The 17,495-nt window shown below is 44.3% G+C and overlaps 2 protein-coding genes across 11 annotated transcripts in view; both read right to left on the minus strand.

Annotated features, from left to right (window-relative positions):
• Window positions 1-1,718: 1,718 nt before the first annotated feature.
• LOC115510831 (interleukin-36 beta-like) lies at window positions 1,719-13,400 on the minus strand. 2 transcript variants are annotated; one of them, XM_032592682.1, is made up of 5 exons: window positions 7,584-13,400; window positions 6,560-6,592; window positions 5,897-6,004; window positions 3,145-3,284; window positions 1,719-2,351 (listed from the first exon to the last, which is right to left on the minus strand). In XM_032592682.1, the coding sequence occupies exons 1-5, from the start codon at window positions 7,636-7,638 to the stop codon at window positions 2,139-2,141; spliced, it is 549 nt and encodes a 182-aa protein (XP_032448573.1). In that variant the 5' UTR covers window positions 7,639-13,400; the 3' UTR covers window positions 1,719-2,138. The 2 variants fall into 2 exon arrangements, with proteins under 2 accessions (XP_032448573.1, XP_032448574.1); XM_032592683.1 differs by having other exon boundaries at window positions 6,560-6,647.
• A 350-nt stretch (window positions 13,401-13,750) lies between these two features.
• Window positions 13,751-17,495, minus strand: part of LOC115510830 (interleukin-36 gamma-like) — a 157,660-nt gene continuing 153,915 nt past the window's right edge. For all 9 annotated transcript variants that reach the window (XM_030311094.1, XM_030311097.1, XM_030311106.1 and 6 more), the window contains one exon: window positions 13,751-17,322. In XM_030311094.1, the coding sequence (XP_030166954.1) occupies window positions 17,113-17,322 (210 nt within the window). In that variant the 3' untranslated portion in view covers window positions 13,751-17,112. The remainder of the gene's footprint in view (window positions 17,323-17,495) is intronic.

Genomic DNA, 17,495 nt, shown 5'->3' on the forward strand with positions numbered 1-17,495 from the left:
CCTTATTGCAGTTAGGGCTGTCTCTGCCTTGATCGAGCAAACTCCACTCTGACACACTTGAGTATCAATGGAAGACGCTAGTACATGCAGTGAGAATTCATTTGTTTCAACAACTGCCAGGTAGGAGGCAAGATCTGGCACCCAAGGAGTATAGGGTTATCAAAGATACAATCTCTGCCTTCTAATGTACCTAGAATTTGGTTGAAAAGAGAGAAAAGAGGCCAAGACAAGGAAAAAAAACTCCAGCATGAGTCTAACAAAAGAAATGTCTCAGGATAAGGTAAAGTGCTATAGACCTCAGAGAAGAGAAGATGTTGTATTTCGTTGGGAGATGAGGAGTGGCTTCTGAACACTTTAGACAGACGTAGGATGTTAGGAAGACATAAGGGGCGGATAAGATACACAGTGATGACAGTGCTTGAGATGTTTGCAAAAGCACGCACAGAGGCACGGAGGGAAGAAATCCAATGCGTTGGGAGTAGCTGGTAGACGAAAGAAGCTCGCTTTGACCGAATCTGCCTTACCCTGGGTTTACACCAGAAAGCAGCACCTGAGACAAGGGCTTGCATTCCGATAATGAGAAGTGACCCCAGGGAACAGGATTGGGGCCTGAAGAAACTGAAGCAGGGAAATGAGGCAAGCCAATGCAAGGCTATGTTCTTGAGCTCAGCACTGCCATGGGTGACAATGACTCAATCCTACTGGGACCCTCCGAGGTACTGTGCAGGTAGAATGCATCTCAGAATTGTACACTTGAATGGTCACAGCGAGTAGCATGTTCCCATCTACTCCCACCCCCTCCCCACGACGGTCAAGGGTTCCTCGTGGGGCTGCTCCCTCTTACTTCCGAGCGTGTACATGTGTGAGTGCCAAGTGGGTTCCTACAAGTCTTTCCCCATGGTGTCCTAGGAGCCTCCAAGCAGAGAGAGACAGATGTTTGGTGTAGCTGAGATAACATGCTGTCAGGTTATTTATACCTTCTCCGAGCTGGTTGCACAGCATTGACTGGAGTAAGAGGCATGCCACCAGGATGTAAGAGGGGATTCAAGGATTAGCTCAGAACCATGGGCAGTTTGTTTTTTGGTTTTTGTTTGTTTGTTTGTTTGTCTTTGAGAGAAAGACAGAGAGCAAGCAGGGGAGACGCAGAGAGAGAGGGAGACAGAATCCCAAGCAGGCTCTGCACTGCTAGAGCATAGCCTGACACGGGGCTCGAACTCATGAACTGTAAGATCATGACCAAAACCAAGAGTCAGACACTTAACTGAGCCACCCAGGCACCCTTGTTAAGTGATTCTTTGAAATACTGGTTGATTTAAATTCACTACGGTAAATAATTAATCTTAATCAAAGTATGTATTACATGTCAGATTATTAACTAATGATATTATGAATCTGTTATGATGATCAAGACATTTAAATTTTTTATTTCACCTTTATCTGTTTTCTTTTTAAAAGCGAACTTTTAATGGAAGCATACATACGTACACACAGAAAAGTGGCTACATCATAAATGTACAGCTCACAGCTTCTCATTCATTTGTATTTCACATTTATCCTTAGATTCCTCTTTGGTGGGGGGCCTGGCTGGCTCAGTTTGAAGAGTACGAGACTCTTGATCTCAGGGTCATGAGTTCGAGTCCCACATGGGGAGTAAAGATTACTTAAACAGAAACTTTAGATTCATCTTTGGGAATACATATCATAATACATGCAGAGAATTAACAAATAATACTCTTTTATTGATAGGGTTGTATGAACAAAAGTGTTTGGAACTCGCATCTCTAGGCCATAGGTATAGGTATTCAGAAGGAATAGGTATAGAGAGGGGTGTGCATAAGAAGCATTTGGGATGTTGACTTAACTGGACTTGGCAACTAAGTGGATAGTGGGACAAGATCAGGAAAGAATAAAAAGTGATTCAGGTTTCATACTGGGGTGATGTTCATATGAGGAAACATGGTGCACAAATGGCCGTCTAGAGGAAAAGGTAGTTTTGGGTGACGAGAATGAGGTGGGGCTACGGATGGGCATCAGTGCATGTTAGTCTATGAAGATGACCTACTATGTCTCCGAATGGAAGATTCTCTGATTGCTTGATCCTCTTTCCTGGAATCAGTTACCCACAGCCCAGGCTGAATTTAGTCCTGAGGCTCTAGATAGAAGTTAGTGATGTAATCTTTGCCCCTCTCCTTGGTGAGAATGACAGGCTGTCCTGCTGTTTTGGAAGTCGCTATGAACCAGTCAGGGTAGGAGACGGACTGAAAAGTGGAGGTGGAGCCCTCCTTATTATGGAAAAAGAGAAAAGGCTTCTGTGCTTTCTTCTTGTTGTGTACATCCATGATATTTTTCTCCTAGGATTAGGAAAAAGGTTTATTAGAGAGGATTACTGAGAGAAGGGGTCTAAACTAACATAGCCCTTGAGAGTGACCGCTTTCCCCAAAGGAAGGGCCAGGGGCCAGGGACACAACCAGATGAAAGGACACAAGGTGTCAGAAGAGGCAACCCACTGGCTCCTAATAGCTTGGCTCTACCGCAGGATCCCATGATACAAGGTGCTTCTGATTCTCTGAGACAGCACTGTCTTCCCTGAGAACAGAGAAAGGTTTAAGTCTCTTTTGTGGGTGCTCTTGGTGGGCACCCACCCACAGGTGTGGGCGTCTCACAAGATTCCCAGCTTCCGAGTTGGTTTAGATCTTAAAGTTTTCATCATAACCAAAAAGATTTGCTTCATAACTATAAATGCTACCTTCAGGACAGGAACCATAGGCATATAATCCACAAAATCCAGACTAACAATCTCCCCCTTGTCTCCTCTGTCATACAGTGGCCTTTGTTTAAGTGCGAGCAGCCCAGCATCGTGGGGGATTTCTGGGAGGTAGTTAAAGAAAACTGAGAATGGGGAAACCACCATTCTTTGGCCTTTCTGAAGCATTCTCGTGGGTGTATTCTCTGGTTTTTGGAGAATGTTTTCACATGAAAATGAGTGTTAACACCCACACCAAAAGCAGCATTTATTGACTTGGGGGACAGCCAAGAATTGAACAATCCAGGATTGAAAAAATGTTATTTTTGTTCAGTGATACATTAAATGAAATAAAAAGTACATCTCACAGGGCTTCTCTCATTAGCTGTACAACCACTCACCTTAAGCTGTAAAGTTGGCTGGCCCTGAATTTCTCCACAGAAAAGACAAAGATGGTTGTTCTTGATTCCCAAGTAAACTGGATTGCCTTTTCCTGCATCATGGAATTCTTTGTCCATACATGTCATTAAGTCAAGACTGACTGGAAACACAAGGAAAAATGGAAACAGGTATCAGCCTCCAGGGAGCAGAAAGGACAGTCCTTCTGACCTGACATTACTCCTCCCAGTGAGGGGGACACTGAGCAGCCAGGACTCCCCCAGAAGCCTCTTCCTATTCATCATGTAGCTGAGACCCTACATCATTATCTGAAGCCCATTTCTTTCACTTACTTAATATCAGAACCCCAGATGTTACCAGGGCACACTGCATCCCCAAAATAAAAATAAAATTCCCCACCACATTTGCAGCTAAATTTTATCATATGCTGAACTTACAGCCCACTAGATAAACATGGAAGTGTTGTGTGGGGCTTCTAAGAATGTTCTTTAAAAGGAGTTGACTCATCTGGGAGAAGCTCCTCTCTTACACGTTGTGTCTTCTTACTGCCTGCCTCAAATACGTGGATGATGGTTGAGGAGAACTTGAGCTTGGTAAAGCAGAAAGCTAGAATCCTTGGGCCATGGGAGCATCATGGTGCCACCATACCAACCTCAGCCTGCCTGCTCGGGCTTCTTTTTCATGAGAAAGAAATAAACTTTTTTTTTTAAAAGTAAACTTCTTAGTTAAGTCCCAGTTATGTGGGTTTCCTGTCACTATCAGCTAAATTTAATTCCCAACTAATTTAGCCCAGGGTCCTGGGTGTTCTGCTTCTATCCTTCAGGGCAGCGGACTGAGAATTCTCCAGTCAACACTCTTTATTGAATGCCGACTCGGGACAAGGATGCATGTGAGCACACAGAGATTTAGATGAGGATAAGAGAGACGTTGTCATTCCCCCTATGGAAGATGAGACCAAAAGATGTAAGCAGAGAAATGACAGAACCACAATAAATTGCAAGATCTGCTTTGAGGGAAGAACCAAAGCCTGAGACAGTAGGAGACCAAATTTACACAGAAGAGTCAAGAAAGACCTCTCTGTAGAGGTAAAATGCAAACCAAGATCTGAAAGTTAAGAGGAAACTAGTATACGAAGACATGGGAATAGGATGATGGAGGGGGTCTGGAGGGAGAGTGTTATGGAGAAAGGATGGGTAAAGGCCCCTGTGTAGCTCTGAAAGAAGACTGGTGTCCCTGAGGTGTCCCCACTAGCCCCCACTTCCCACCCCTAAAACACAAACACGTAGGAAAGACACTGTTCAATTAACATAGTCCAAATGGTCACTCTTAATGCTTTGTAGAGAGTGGATGAGAGGCTACACAAATGAGGTGGGAAGGAGGGCAGTGAGGAGACAATGGCAGTGGTCCAGGTGAGACATGATATTATCTTAGAAATAAGTCATATTTTGCACACAGACTCATCAGTCTTTGCTGTTGGACTGGACAGAGATTGAATCACAGATGTCTCTTGCATTTCTCGCTGGAGGAAACAGGTAATGGTAGTGCCACTAATGGCAATAGGGAAGACTGGGCTGATCAGCCGTTTTGAGAGGTCAGGTCCATAGTTCTGCTTGGGATAGATGAAGTTAGAGATGTCTGAGAGGATATCAAGAGGACATGGGTAAATTTTTCAGAGGGTCTTCAGGTTGGAAGCATAAATGCCAGAGTGATAGAGGCATTGGATCCATAAATCCAAGAGACCAGCCCCCAATCCCTTCAGTGGGGTTGCATAATGATTGAAGACTGAGATCTGAGGACCTCCAGTATTTGTAGATTGTACAGAAAAAGTCGAGTCAGAAAGGAGAATGCCAAAGAGAAGCCAGTGAACCACAAGGGAATGTTCCTACAGAAGGAGAAGATGGAGGGTGTTCAAGAAAGAAAGAATTATCAATTATGCTGACTGCAGCTGAGGAACCAAATAATGTGAGGACAGAGAGTGTATCTGGTGACCTTGGGAAGAGGAACTTGAGAGAACAGTTCAGAAGTCATGTTGTTTGATGCAAACATGAGCAGAAGGTGAAGTAGAGACAAGTTATGTAGCCAGCTCTTCCATGAAGTTTGGCTATGACTGGTACATAGAACTGTATTGAGACTAGCATATGGGAAAAAAGAGTGGAAGTAGGAATGGAATGTGGGGATCAAGAGAAGGTGGAATTTCTATTAAACTTAGCAATATTATATTAGAGCACGTATACCAGTGATGGAAAGGATCCAGTAGATAGACAAAGGTGGAATATACAGGGAAGAGAAGAATTAAATCAAACATTGAAGTCCTAGAAGAGGGAAAGAAGCTGAGATAGATTGACTTTTGATGGAGGAAGGAATATCCCCAATATTAGAAGAGAGGACACCGAATTAGGAAAGTGTATAGTGGAAAGATGATCAAGTTTGATTCTGAGGACATAGGTAGCAATGGTTGAAATTTAAAGGAGAAAAACTCCAATAAGAAGGTCAAATACTGTTTGAGTGGACAATCCCTCCTTATCTGAAGACATTTTCTCTTGGTAAGAAGGGCTGCCAACCCCTCATCCCCTCATTTCTAGGTGCAGGGTTTCCTCTGTGGAAGGGAACCATCTTGTCCTTGCTTGCCCTTCCTGTGGACATTGGTCCCAGAAGCAGGACAGGCCGAAGGCATGTAAGCTCATGCAAGCTCAGCCCCATCTCCAGTGGAACTGGTGCCCCTTTAAGAAGAAAGTGGCTTTGATTGTCACTCACCAGGACTGACATTGTTGTTAAAAGGAGCTGTTATTAAAGAATTTCCATTCAGGACCCACACCATCTGTAGAGAATCATGAACACCAAAGATTCTGGAATAGTCTACCGCTGCCAGAAGACAGAAAAGCACAAAACACATATAAGGTTATTATAAACTTCAGGACTCTAGCTGCATCCTGGTCATAATGACTTCTGAATCCTTAGGGGTAGGCTCACTGCTCGGAGAAAGAGTGGCTATAAGGAGAAAGGGAGGGGAAATAAGCCAGGAGCTGGTTTGTGGATCAAAGAATCTGTAAGACTCTACCTGCATTTATACTCCCCAAGAGATTTTCAAGGTTTGTCTTTTTTCTAGGGATATCAGTGACTTGTCTGTTTCTAATTTATACTCTCTGGGTAGTAACAAAGCCAAAAATATTTAAGTTTGTCATCAGTTTCTTGTTTTTTTTCTTTATGCTGTTTAACAAAGTAAATAAATTCCAAATATACATAATAAGAAAAGATCTAAATGCTCTGAGATTTTCAAATGCACGTTTTATGATCTGAGTATATTAGCAAGAGCAAATGCATCTGTAGCTAAGTAAATGATAGGGGCCCTTGTACTGTATTATCTTTAGTGAGGCAGGATGGAGATATTTCCAAGCTGGTTTGTGATTCACCACTCACCTTGGGGGGTGGCCATGTTGGCTTCAGAGCTTCCTGTGAAGAAGACAAGGTAAATCAGACGATGGAGAGGAGGTTGTCAGCAGCAGGTCTTGTGGAAAAGGGAAGAAGAAAACATGTCATCCAGTTCTCTCCCTTTCCCAACCCCAGAATTTTGTGTAAAAATTCTTCTAAGAAAGCTGCCTCCAAGCTCCTGTCCCAGATGCACATCTGAGACTAAGGAGAGGGTTTTCCAAGGCCAGAAAACCCCAAATGGAAACTCCCATCTCTATCATGACTGGTAGTCCTGGTTCTTCAGACTACAGTGGCCTTGGGATGCCCTCCATCCATCACATCTGTGATTGTTAGGAGGTTCCAGAGCACCACCTCAGGCACTCTTCAGTGCACCAAGTCTCTGGATTTAAAGGAAGGGAGAGGAGAGTGTGCATCTATCTCCATTCTAGCCTCCCACATATCTAGTGAGTCACCACTTATCCTGTCTTCAAGTCATTTATCCTGGCTACTAAATAACTGTCAGAAAATCGGCCTCTCTGACCCCCATCTTCCCCCATTCTTCATCCAAAAAGGCATCCCTAAGGATCTTGCACACGGACATCCACAAGTTCCATTAGGCATTTTGATTGTCAGGGGTCATCTGTCCCTGGGCTTCTGGTTAGGGCACCAGGGCAGTTCCCTAAGAAGGCCACAAGCTCCCCCACAGTGAGAGCCAGTTGTTCATATCCCTCCCTGCCTCAGGATCCTCAGTGCCCGATTCAATAGTTATCCATGGACAGGAAGTAAGCAAATCATCACCTGTACTCTTGGAAGTAGCCCTAGCTCCTCCAGTATCCTGTGCCTTCCACCAAGGTCCCCCAAGGCTTCCCAAGGACAGCAGTGAAAGAAGTCCATCATGGACTCTAGATCACTGCCCTAGATTAGTGGGGAGGGGAATCTACCTACCAGATGCTCCAGTACTCTGAGCTAGTAGATGCACATTAGGTCTTCCCCAAAGGAAAGCTTAGACACATGGCTTCTGAGCTCAAATTACCTTTGTCCAAGAGATGCTTTTTCCCCTGGATCCAAAGTAAATGTTCTAGCTGCATCCAAGGGCTCTGGAAAGCTGTCTAGGACTCCCCAGAAGCAAGAGAAGATCAAAGATCAGCAGGTTTCATGGCTTCAGACTACACCTGTAGTCTGTTATTATGGACTATGGCTTCTTCCAGACTTAGGTGCTCTGACTGAATCCAACAGGTTCCAAGCTTTTTATACACACAGGGAAGGAAGGAGGTTCTACCTCACTTGGGTTGGGACTGCCTGACGCTGAATATTTTCTGGTTCCTGGTGCAGAGATTCAGTGAGTCTTTATGTAAATGTCAACCAAGTATGACTGTGACTTGCCCATTCACCCTGAAAAAGTAGGGCATGCTAAGTAAGCTCTTAAGAGCAACAACCAGGAAATATAGTCATCAACACTGAGTTTGAGGGAAGAAACATTATGGGACTGCCCCAGGGCTGATGACTGGATTCTTTTGCCACAAAATGACACACTGGAATGTTATTCCTAGGAGTGGAAGCCCCCAGTAGGTTCAAGGTAGGAAGTAGACTAAGGAAGGAATGGGTCCCCTAAGACCTGTGTAGCTTGCAACTACTCCTGGTTCACAATCACCATATTCTCTACCAATCTCAGACCAGGTAAAAACACCCCAGTGTATGCTTCTCTAGCTTTTCAGAGCCTGTATGCATGCTGCTTCTCCACTCAAGGGAGCCTCCCCTGGGCAAGGCCAGCTCCTGGGCACCCTGCCCATCATGGACTACAGGTCACTGACCTAGATTAGTGGGGCAGGGAGTATGCCTCCCAGATGCTCCAGTGCTCTAATCTAGCAAACACACATTAGGAACACACATTAGGTTTTCCCTGAAGGAAAGCTTAGACAATGCTGTAGATACCCTGCCCCAATCCCTTCAGCCCAACTGAGTTCACCATCACTGTGGCAGTTTCTAGCACCTGTCTGCTTCACACCTCAAGGGTATTTATTTCAATAGCAACCTCAACCAATGGGGGAAGGGACTGGTGGGTTAATATCTTAGCCTCCCTAGCTTCTGAAACAATGCTAGGGTTTCTCAGGGAGAAAACAGACTAAGACAGTAGTTTAGTATTCAAGAGCCAGAGACTCATATTCAAAAGATGTATGTTCACAATTAGGCTTTGCAACTTTTGGACTTGTGTCCTTGGCACAATCCTTTCACATCTCTGATCCCAAGATGACTGTTATATGAATGCATTGTACCTTGCTGGATTATTGTGTTGGTTAAAGAAGAGTATGCAAAGTCCCCAGTACATGACACCTTCCTGTAGCAACTGGCCTATTGAGTCTCCTATGTCTGTCACTAGACCCCAGATCAGCCTATTTGTCTCTACCAGCCTTTTTGCTTTGACTACCAGTAGATCATCCTAGCTCTTGACATTTGTGCTACCTTATCAGCCTACCTAACACATAAAGACACTCTCAAGTTCACACTATATAGTCTTCCAAGGGATTCTCACTGCACAGTGGGATATAAAGGTCGTTATGATCTTGTCCTGAGTAGCTCCATAGCCATTCCCTCAAGAGTGTGGAATCATGAAGCACTCATACTCAAATGTGCAGTAGGTATGTCTGAGTCAAAACTAGGATTCAAAAATCGATCTGTGGCTATGAAGAGGAGTTTCCCCAGGTATCCATTAGCATGAGTTGATTTCCATGCTCAAAGAAGAAAGTCCAGAGCCTATGACATCACCCCCATGCTCCTTATATAGGACTGGACCCACTTGGATATCTTGAGGAGAGGATCTCAATGTCCTGCCATAAGGTACAAAGAAGCAAACATTCAGGACACATTGATATGGATGCTGCATATACTAATGCAAATTCATTCAGGACCACAGCTAATAAGATGTGGAGCCTTTCAGATTATTTCATCCTATAAATACATGGAGCTCCGTGTAGCCCAGGCACTTAGTCCACAGTGCCATTAGTTGAGGTGATGGGGGCTTTGGTGACACCAGATAACACAAGACCTCAACTTATGTCTCCCTAGAATGGAGGTGCATCCTTTACCACCGAGGTGGTGGGTGATCCTGAGAAGGGCCCCTGGGTCAAAATATGTGAAGGAAACCTCTTTCCCTGTAAAAAAAAGAACTCCATATGAATAAAATCTAGAGATATAGCCTTTCTTCTCTCTTCAAGTAGCCCGAACTGGATCTGAATTAGGATTTCATTCCCTTGTCCATCCATATCTATCCTTCACTAGTCAGGTCATGGTCTAACATAGTCCCCCCGGTTCCATAAATCTCTCCCAATTTATATAGCACGATTCCTATCACTCAGTTTGACTATTGTTCACATATTGCCAAGTTATTAAATGAAAGAGTCCTTGTTCTCTACATCCTTGATGTTCCAAGTATGATCTGTGGACCAGCAGCATTGGCATCATCTGGCAGCTTGTCAGAAATGCAGAATCTCAGGCTTTATCCCAGACATATAGAATCAGGATCTGAAATAAAGGAGCCTTAAAGCCACGATATGTTCTGTGCTGCTATAGCATGCACCCATGCCATACTCTAGTCACACCAGCGAGAGAGAGAGAGAGAGATCAGGACTCAGGGGCTTCCTAGGACTAGGCAAGCAAACCAGATCTAGATTCACCCAATCTCTGGAACCCATGAAGTAGATGGTCTTGGCACTGAACAAAGTGGGTGAAGGAAAGATATAAAGAAAAGAAGTAATTCCTGGAAGGCTGTGGCCATGAACATGCCCTCCTGAGGATTTTCACTTTGAGTACTCACAGTTTGATTGAGCCAGGAACTCTCAAACTGCATTTGGTTTAATGTAGGCCAAATGCTTTCCACCAGAAACAAAAAGAGAAAACCCATCTAGAGGAGGGCAGAGCCACTTAAATAATTTTACAAAGGCAACAAGCCACAAACAGTTGAAGATCACCAGGCATATAAGTAAACAAGATCACAAGAACAAGAACCAAAAAAATAGACAAAGCAAGATAGTAGAAACACACAGAGACATCTGGTTTTATAATTATTATACACAGAGCTTAAAACGAGTATCCTAACCATATTTAAGAAGCAAATGACAAACATGGATGTTTTCCTAGAGTAGCAAACTATGAAAAGTGGCAGATTTGGAAGCATTAAACAGCATCTCTAGAACAATATAATACAACAAATAAAATTAAAATAAACCAAAATTTGTATTTGGCAACAGACAACACACACCAGAGGAGAGAATTAGAGAGTAAAGCAAGCTGATGGTATAGGAATTTCTAGCACTCTTTGCCTCCCAGAAACATCAATTTGAACAATTATCCATACACAAAAATACCTTCACAAGAGTTAAGAATTTCAGGTGAGGGATGACAGCATCTGGGTGGAGCACAGAAATGAGAAAAGATACATTGAAAGAAGGGTAGGAAATATAATTTCATATTACTCCCATCACCCATCCCCAGAGTATCCCAGCATGGAGAGAGACATCCAGTTCACAGGAGAAGAGTGAAGTAAGGAACTGACTTCACAGCAGACTCCACCACCAGCCCACACCAGCACCAGACTGACTTCTGTGGCCTGAGGCTCTTGGCCTACTCTGGTACCGGGCCAAGTTACCATGCCCCAGATTTCTGGTGGGCTCCAACAAACCCAGGCTACCTGTCCACTCCAGCACTGGGAAGACCCCCCACAAACCCAGGCTCCAGGCAACTTCCTGCAAATCCAGACTCCTGGCCCTCCCTAGTATCAGGCTCACTCTCATGGACCCAGGCTACCAGCCTGCCTCAGCACCCAGGCCAGCCTTCACAGACCTAGACCCCAAATAAGTTCCCATGGAAGGAGGGTCCTGGCCTGCCCCTGTGCCACGCTGCTACCATTGGCCAAGGTCCAGGCAGTCTCCTGTGGATCCAGGCCACCTGTTCACCCTAGCACCAGGCCAGCCCCATTGCCTCAGGCTTTAGACAGGCTCCCCCCCATAAACCTACGCTCCACATGGGCTCCCATGGATGCAGGCTCCCACCCCACTCCAGCACCAGGTTGGTCCCTAGAGCTCCAGTCTCCAGACATTTCCCTGGGCCCTAGCCTCCAAGCCAGCCCCCATGGGTTCGAGTGGTCCTTCATGGCCCCTGCAGCTACAGGCTACAGGCTGACTCCCATGGCCCCAGGCTCAGGCTTGCCCAACTGCTAGGGTGGCCTCCATGTCTCAGCTTCCAGGCCAGCTCCTATGGACCCAGACACCAGGCCCATCCACATAGACCCGGGTCCCAGGACCACCACCACAGACAGGCACTGGGCCTGTCCCAGTGAACCCAGACACCAGACCGGCCCCTATGGACCCAAGCACCAGGTCTGCCCACCTGCTGATCCAGGCACCAGACCTGCCTGTCTGAGGACTTCAGAACAAGCCCACGCAGAATCTTTGGACAAGCTGCCTGGTATAGGGCTTTCCCTTCCAAAGCCAGCCTGCCAAGACTGAAAGAAGTGCCTACTTCCTTAAATGCACAGACACCAATAAAGGCCACAAGGATCACAAATAGTCAAGGAAACATGATATCGCCAAGGAAAGTTAATATAGTTCCAATGACTGACCCTAAAGAAATGGAGAAAAATGGTCTGACAAAGAACTCTGAATAACCCTCTTAAAGAAATTCAGTGAACTGCAAGAACACACAAGTAGACAACAAAACAAAATACAAAATGTCCCCAAAAAACGAAACAAAAAAACAATGTCCCAAAAGGACAATACACATAGATTCTTGGGCAGTGGTCAATGCCTGCTCACTGATCAGAAGACTAAAAGATAAAGAGATATGGAGTAAAGACATGTGGATGGACATATGGGAATGCGCACAAAATGCGAAGATGTTTGTATTTTTTTGTTAATGCCCGCCAGAAGGCATCAACCACAGAAGAGTCACTGGCTACCCAAGCAAATAAAATCACTCTGCTAGTTGACCTTAGCCAGGCTTTGTCTTCAGCTGCCCTGTGGGCATGTGAACAGTGGGAGTGCATTCTATTCCCTAAGGTCATTAGTAAAATATTGATTCTTCAGCCCTGCTCTAAACCTACTAAGTAGGAATTATGCAGGGAATAGGTTTTAATTTACTGGGTCCAGGGTGAGCCCAAACACCTGAGCTTGTAGTTCAGACCCCGGATGATTCTGATATTACTTCAAGTTTGAGAAATATAGATACACAATATATTTCAGCACTTACACCATTACATAACAATGTTTAGGTGGCCAGGAATGTTCCACCCTGGGTGGGTCATCTGCTGACACCCTGCTAGACAGCCCCAATGATGGGAACAAGGAGGATCATACTTTATTCTGCTGTCTTGCTTTGGGTAATTGTTGCTAATTTCTCAAAGAGTGCTTCATAACACCCCAACACCAGGAGATGGAAATTGAACTCAAGAATATCACATTTCCAAACCTACTACTAATGGTCACTGCAAGTCGCTTCCACTCCATGTACCTCCCCCCGCATTCCTTACCCCTAAAAAGAAAAGGCTGAAGGAAAATGATATCATTCAGAGAAGTTATCCAAATTCCGAAAAAGGTGAAAGGATTATTGTGTGCCTTTCCAATGTCATACCAGAGCACTGTCTAACAGGACCACCCAAAGTTTATCTAACTCTCTATAAATATATTTTGTTTGACTTACTACTTCTATTAACTTTAGCAAATAGATAAAGAGCATATGATTTTTGTATAGTAGGGATGCAAATGCCACCTGCCTGGTAAAAAAGATAATGTCTCAGGCACCTGGGTGGCTCAGTCAGTTGAGCATCCGATTTTGGCTCAGGTCATGATCTCTCAGTTCGTGGGTTCAAACCCTGCATCAGGCTCTGTGCTGAGAGCTCAGAGCCTGGAGCCTGCTTCAGATTCTGTGTCTCCCTCTCTCTCTCTGCTCTTCTCCCAATCGTGCTCACCTCTCTCTCTCTCATAATTAAATAAAAACTTTTTTTAGAAAAAGAAAAAGAAAAGATAAAGTTGGTCTAAAGTTGTCTAAAGTTGGTAATTCAAGAAATAGGAGTAAAACATATACCTAGACACATGGAGGAAAAAGAGCTGAAAAAGACTTAGTTGCCTCATGGAAATATGATCAGGGCAGGATATTGCTTTCAATCATAGACATGTATTGCTTTGGTAAGAATCTTCTTTTAAACAACTCTTTAAAGGCTGAGAAATAAAAAGTAATGTTTTATTGACATAAGGATTATTAATTACAGCCACTGTTCTCAGTGTCCCGGGGACAGCATCTTTAGTCCCTGTGCCCAATCGTTTGTGAGTTCAGGGACAGTATCTTCAAGTCCAGCTTCAGGAAGTGGTCTTTGCCCTTCAGCCATCCTGGTGCCGGAAGATACAAGCCCCAAAGCAGCTCAGCAGAAAAACATCCCACTCAACTGTTTTCACTGCAATTGTGATTTTGGTGGCAAGGTTCTAAATTCCTTCCTGGAATCCAAAATCGCCTCTCTCAGTGTAATCTCTTAGATTACACTTTCTCAGGAGCTTCCCAGTGTAATCTGAAACCAGTCCTCATATGGATAGGTCAGGATTGAGACCAAAGAAATAATTCACCCCAGATCTGTAGGTGGCAAGTTTAATAAGCAAGGGAATTTATATATGATGCTTGTTTTGGGGCAGCTGTAAGATGAATACATTTCCATACCCACCCACTAGAATATTAAAAATTTATATAGAAGCTTTAACTGGGTTCAGCCACAGGTACCGTCCAGATGTCTCAACATCACATCACTACACTGCCTCAAGGCTATGTCCTTGGGGCAGCTTCTGGGAGCTAGGAAGGCACCCAGAGCACACATTGCAAGGACAGGAGAGGGGGTGAGGAGCCTCCAGCTGCCAGGGTCCAGCTCATGGGTCAGCTGGTGGTCACATCCTCTCAATGACCTCCCCCAACACAGGGCATCAAGCCCTTCATACCAAAGATGCAAAAGAACCAAATCCTTCAGTGAGTGTTGGCCTGGAGCTCACGGAACCCAAATGCAAGAGCATTGGATATTCAGATGTGTGAAAAACAGGTGTTCACCTGAAAATGAGGACGTTGCTACTCATAGGGTCCTTTCTATGATTTCATATGCTGTGGTCTTTCACAAACGTGATGGATAAGTGGGGGGGGGGGGTCTCTGGAGGTCTGCTCTCCAGGCTCCACAAGCTAGAGATTACTATGTTTTCATTTTGATTACACTCTAAATATGTTATCAGAACCTCTTCTGGACCATCAGGATAACCAGTTACATGACACCAGGACTCATATTTGAGCTTTTGTTTGAGCTCAAATCTGTGCTAAGTGACAATCCAAAGTGTCACAGCACCTGCATGCAGTTTTCGTGGTAAAGAGATGGGACAATGGAATCACCACACAGCCTGTAGGAGGATGGAGGTGCTGTAACACTCAGACCATAATCGCGTCACAAGCAAATGTGTTATTGGATCCCAACTGGCAGATGTAACAACTGACAGTGTAACAATGTAAATGGTCAGATATAAGAAGCTATCACCATTTATGAGCAGTGAGTATAGTAGTAAATATTCAATAACCAATTCTCCTATTTAATATCCCAGAACTAATTACCTCAGTGCCCATTTTAATGCTGTTTTTTTAATAAAACTGCAATGCTAAAACTATATTTAATTGAGGAAGAAAACTTCAAAGAATCAAGAGACGTTGCATTAAATCGGGGCTTACTGATTGCTTACTGGCCTGCTTAGTAGAGTATGTGGTCTGATTGTCCAAAAGTAGGAAGAAAAAAAAAAAAAAAGTAAGTGACTGGCGCTATTTTGGAAATTGTATTTAAGCAAACAGAACTTCCTGTGTCTGTAGTATCAGAGTCAAAATAAGAAATCTGTTATATACAGAACCAGATGTAGCTACATCTTTCTACAATTATACCCACAGTGATTTAATTTCATCAGAATACATCATCTGAAGCATGACTGGTGGGAAAGCTAGGCTCTCTGTTCCAAGAAAAGGCACCTTTGATGAAGTTTTGGGGTGATGGTGGGGTTCGTGGGGTTCGTAGCTGACGGCCAAGAAAGAATTCTTGAAGACGTCTTTGGTGCAAAAAGGTGATATTAAAGCAGGCGGACAGGACTTGTGGGCAGGAAGAGCTGCACTGTGGTTGTGAACAGTGACTGGTTATACACAATGGCACTGGGGGAGGTAAAGACAAAAGGAAGGCCTCCAGAGGGACTTTGATATGCTAAAGAGGACTCCTAAGATACCTGAGGCCTTGCTATTATCAAGCTAAGGTTGGTTTTCCTCTAGTAAGGCATTAACATTAGGACGGTAGGGGGTTCCTGGAGAAACGTGGTACTCTGTATTTGCCTCAAGCATTTGTCAATGGGCCGCAGGTTATACGGGCACTTAATTTTACCTGCCATTTCCTTCTTGCCTTTGTTCCTTATATCACTATGGAAGGGTGACGTTGGGCCTCCAGCAAACTGATTCTACAGGTTTCTGGAGATTAGGCTGTTTGATAAGATTGACTTTTTCTTGAAATTTACTAAGATATTTGCGAACTGAGGGAGACTCTGGTCCTGCATGACTGTGATCTCTATCAGTTAGCTACTTGTTTATTTCCTCTCCTTTGTCCCTGGGCAGCCAGCAGTGCCTGAGGAATGTCCCACATATGCCACCTGGGGGAGTGGGGGCAGTGTGCTAGCTTGTAGTTTGCCCTGCCTTAGGCTCTGTCATCACCTTTACTGCTATTTTTAAAGAGATCTTGTGGATGCCTAAAAGGAAAAGTCTAGAAGAGGCAAAGAAATCAAGGCTGTGAGACTGTACAGAAAATAGTCATATAGTAGTGTTCTTTTACATGCATTATCTCCACCCTGGACTGTCACCACTGATAGGGGTCCTTCTTTCCCCAGTGAAACCCCAGTGAGCTATCCTCATTCAATTACTCTCGCTAATTTCAGTTTACTACGTTTTCTACTTCATTTTACAGCTTAGTTTTAGCTTTTCTGTTGTGTAAACACATGAAGTTTATATTTGGCTTTATGTTTACATATTAGAATTAGGAAAAAAATAGTTTAACTATTGTTAAGAATTATTTACCTTTAAACGTTCCTTAACCCTTAAAAGGATACATTATACAACGTGAAATATACTGGCAACATACAAAGCATATGGAAAGTGTAATCTAAATAGGAAAGAAAACAAAACGAATCAGTTCCACACTAGTCACCAGATCATGAGCTCTGACGCTTCTCTGTATCCACCCACAGAGAAGGCACTAATGTCTTGGGGTCCAGACACCCTGGTACAGATGGCTGTGGGATGGACAACTTCAGCTTGAGAGGAGAACTTTACATGACCCCTCCTCCCGTGTCTGAGCTCACATTCTATGCCTCGGCTGCCCTGAAGTCATTCACAAAGTGTGATGATAACAAGGTCCCGCCCACCTCTCAGCACTGACATGAAATGACACGGAGAGAATATAAATGAAAGCATGCTGGGAACTAGGAAATTTAACAAAGACCTCTGACCAAGCTGCCCCCTCCAGGCTGAGGTCAAGCATTGATACTTAAATTGAAGTTAACATTGTTCTTTCCCCCCAGGTCTGAAGTGAGGAAGAGGGGATGGCGGATCTCAGAGGAGGCGATGAACCAGCCAGGGAACGCCACGGACTCGAAGGTGGAGGTCCTGCCATCTTTTGAGTGGTAGAAGAGGAAGGGCTCCACGGGCGCGACTTCGTTGTACAGATCCAGTATCTCCTCCTCCTGAAACGTGACAGAGAACGCCCAGCAGGAGAAGCAGAGGCTGTTAGCGGTTCAGAGTTACTTGTGCACAATCAATAAATGTTCCAAAGTTAGAGAAAGCCTTATCCCTCTATTAAAACACATTTCAAAGGAGCAGCAGAGTGAGCATGGAATCTCACCTTCTCGGTCCCTTT

This window comes from Lynx canadensis, chromosome A3 (genome assembly GCF_007474595.2).
Source record: "Lynx canadensis isolate LIC74 chromosome A3, mLynCan4.pri.v2, whole genome shotgun sequence".
NCBI classification, from domain to species: domain Eukaryota; kingdom Metazoa; phylum Chordata; class Mammalia; order Carnivora; family Felidae; genus Lynx; species Lynx canadensis.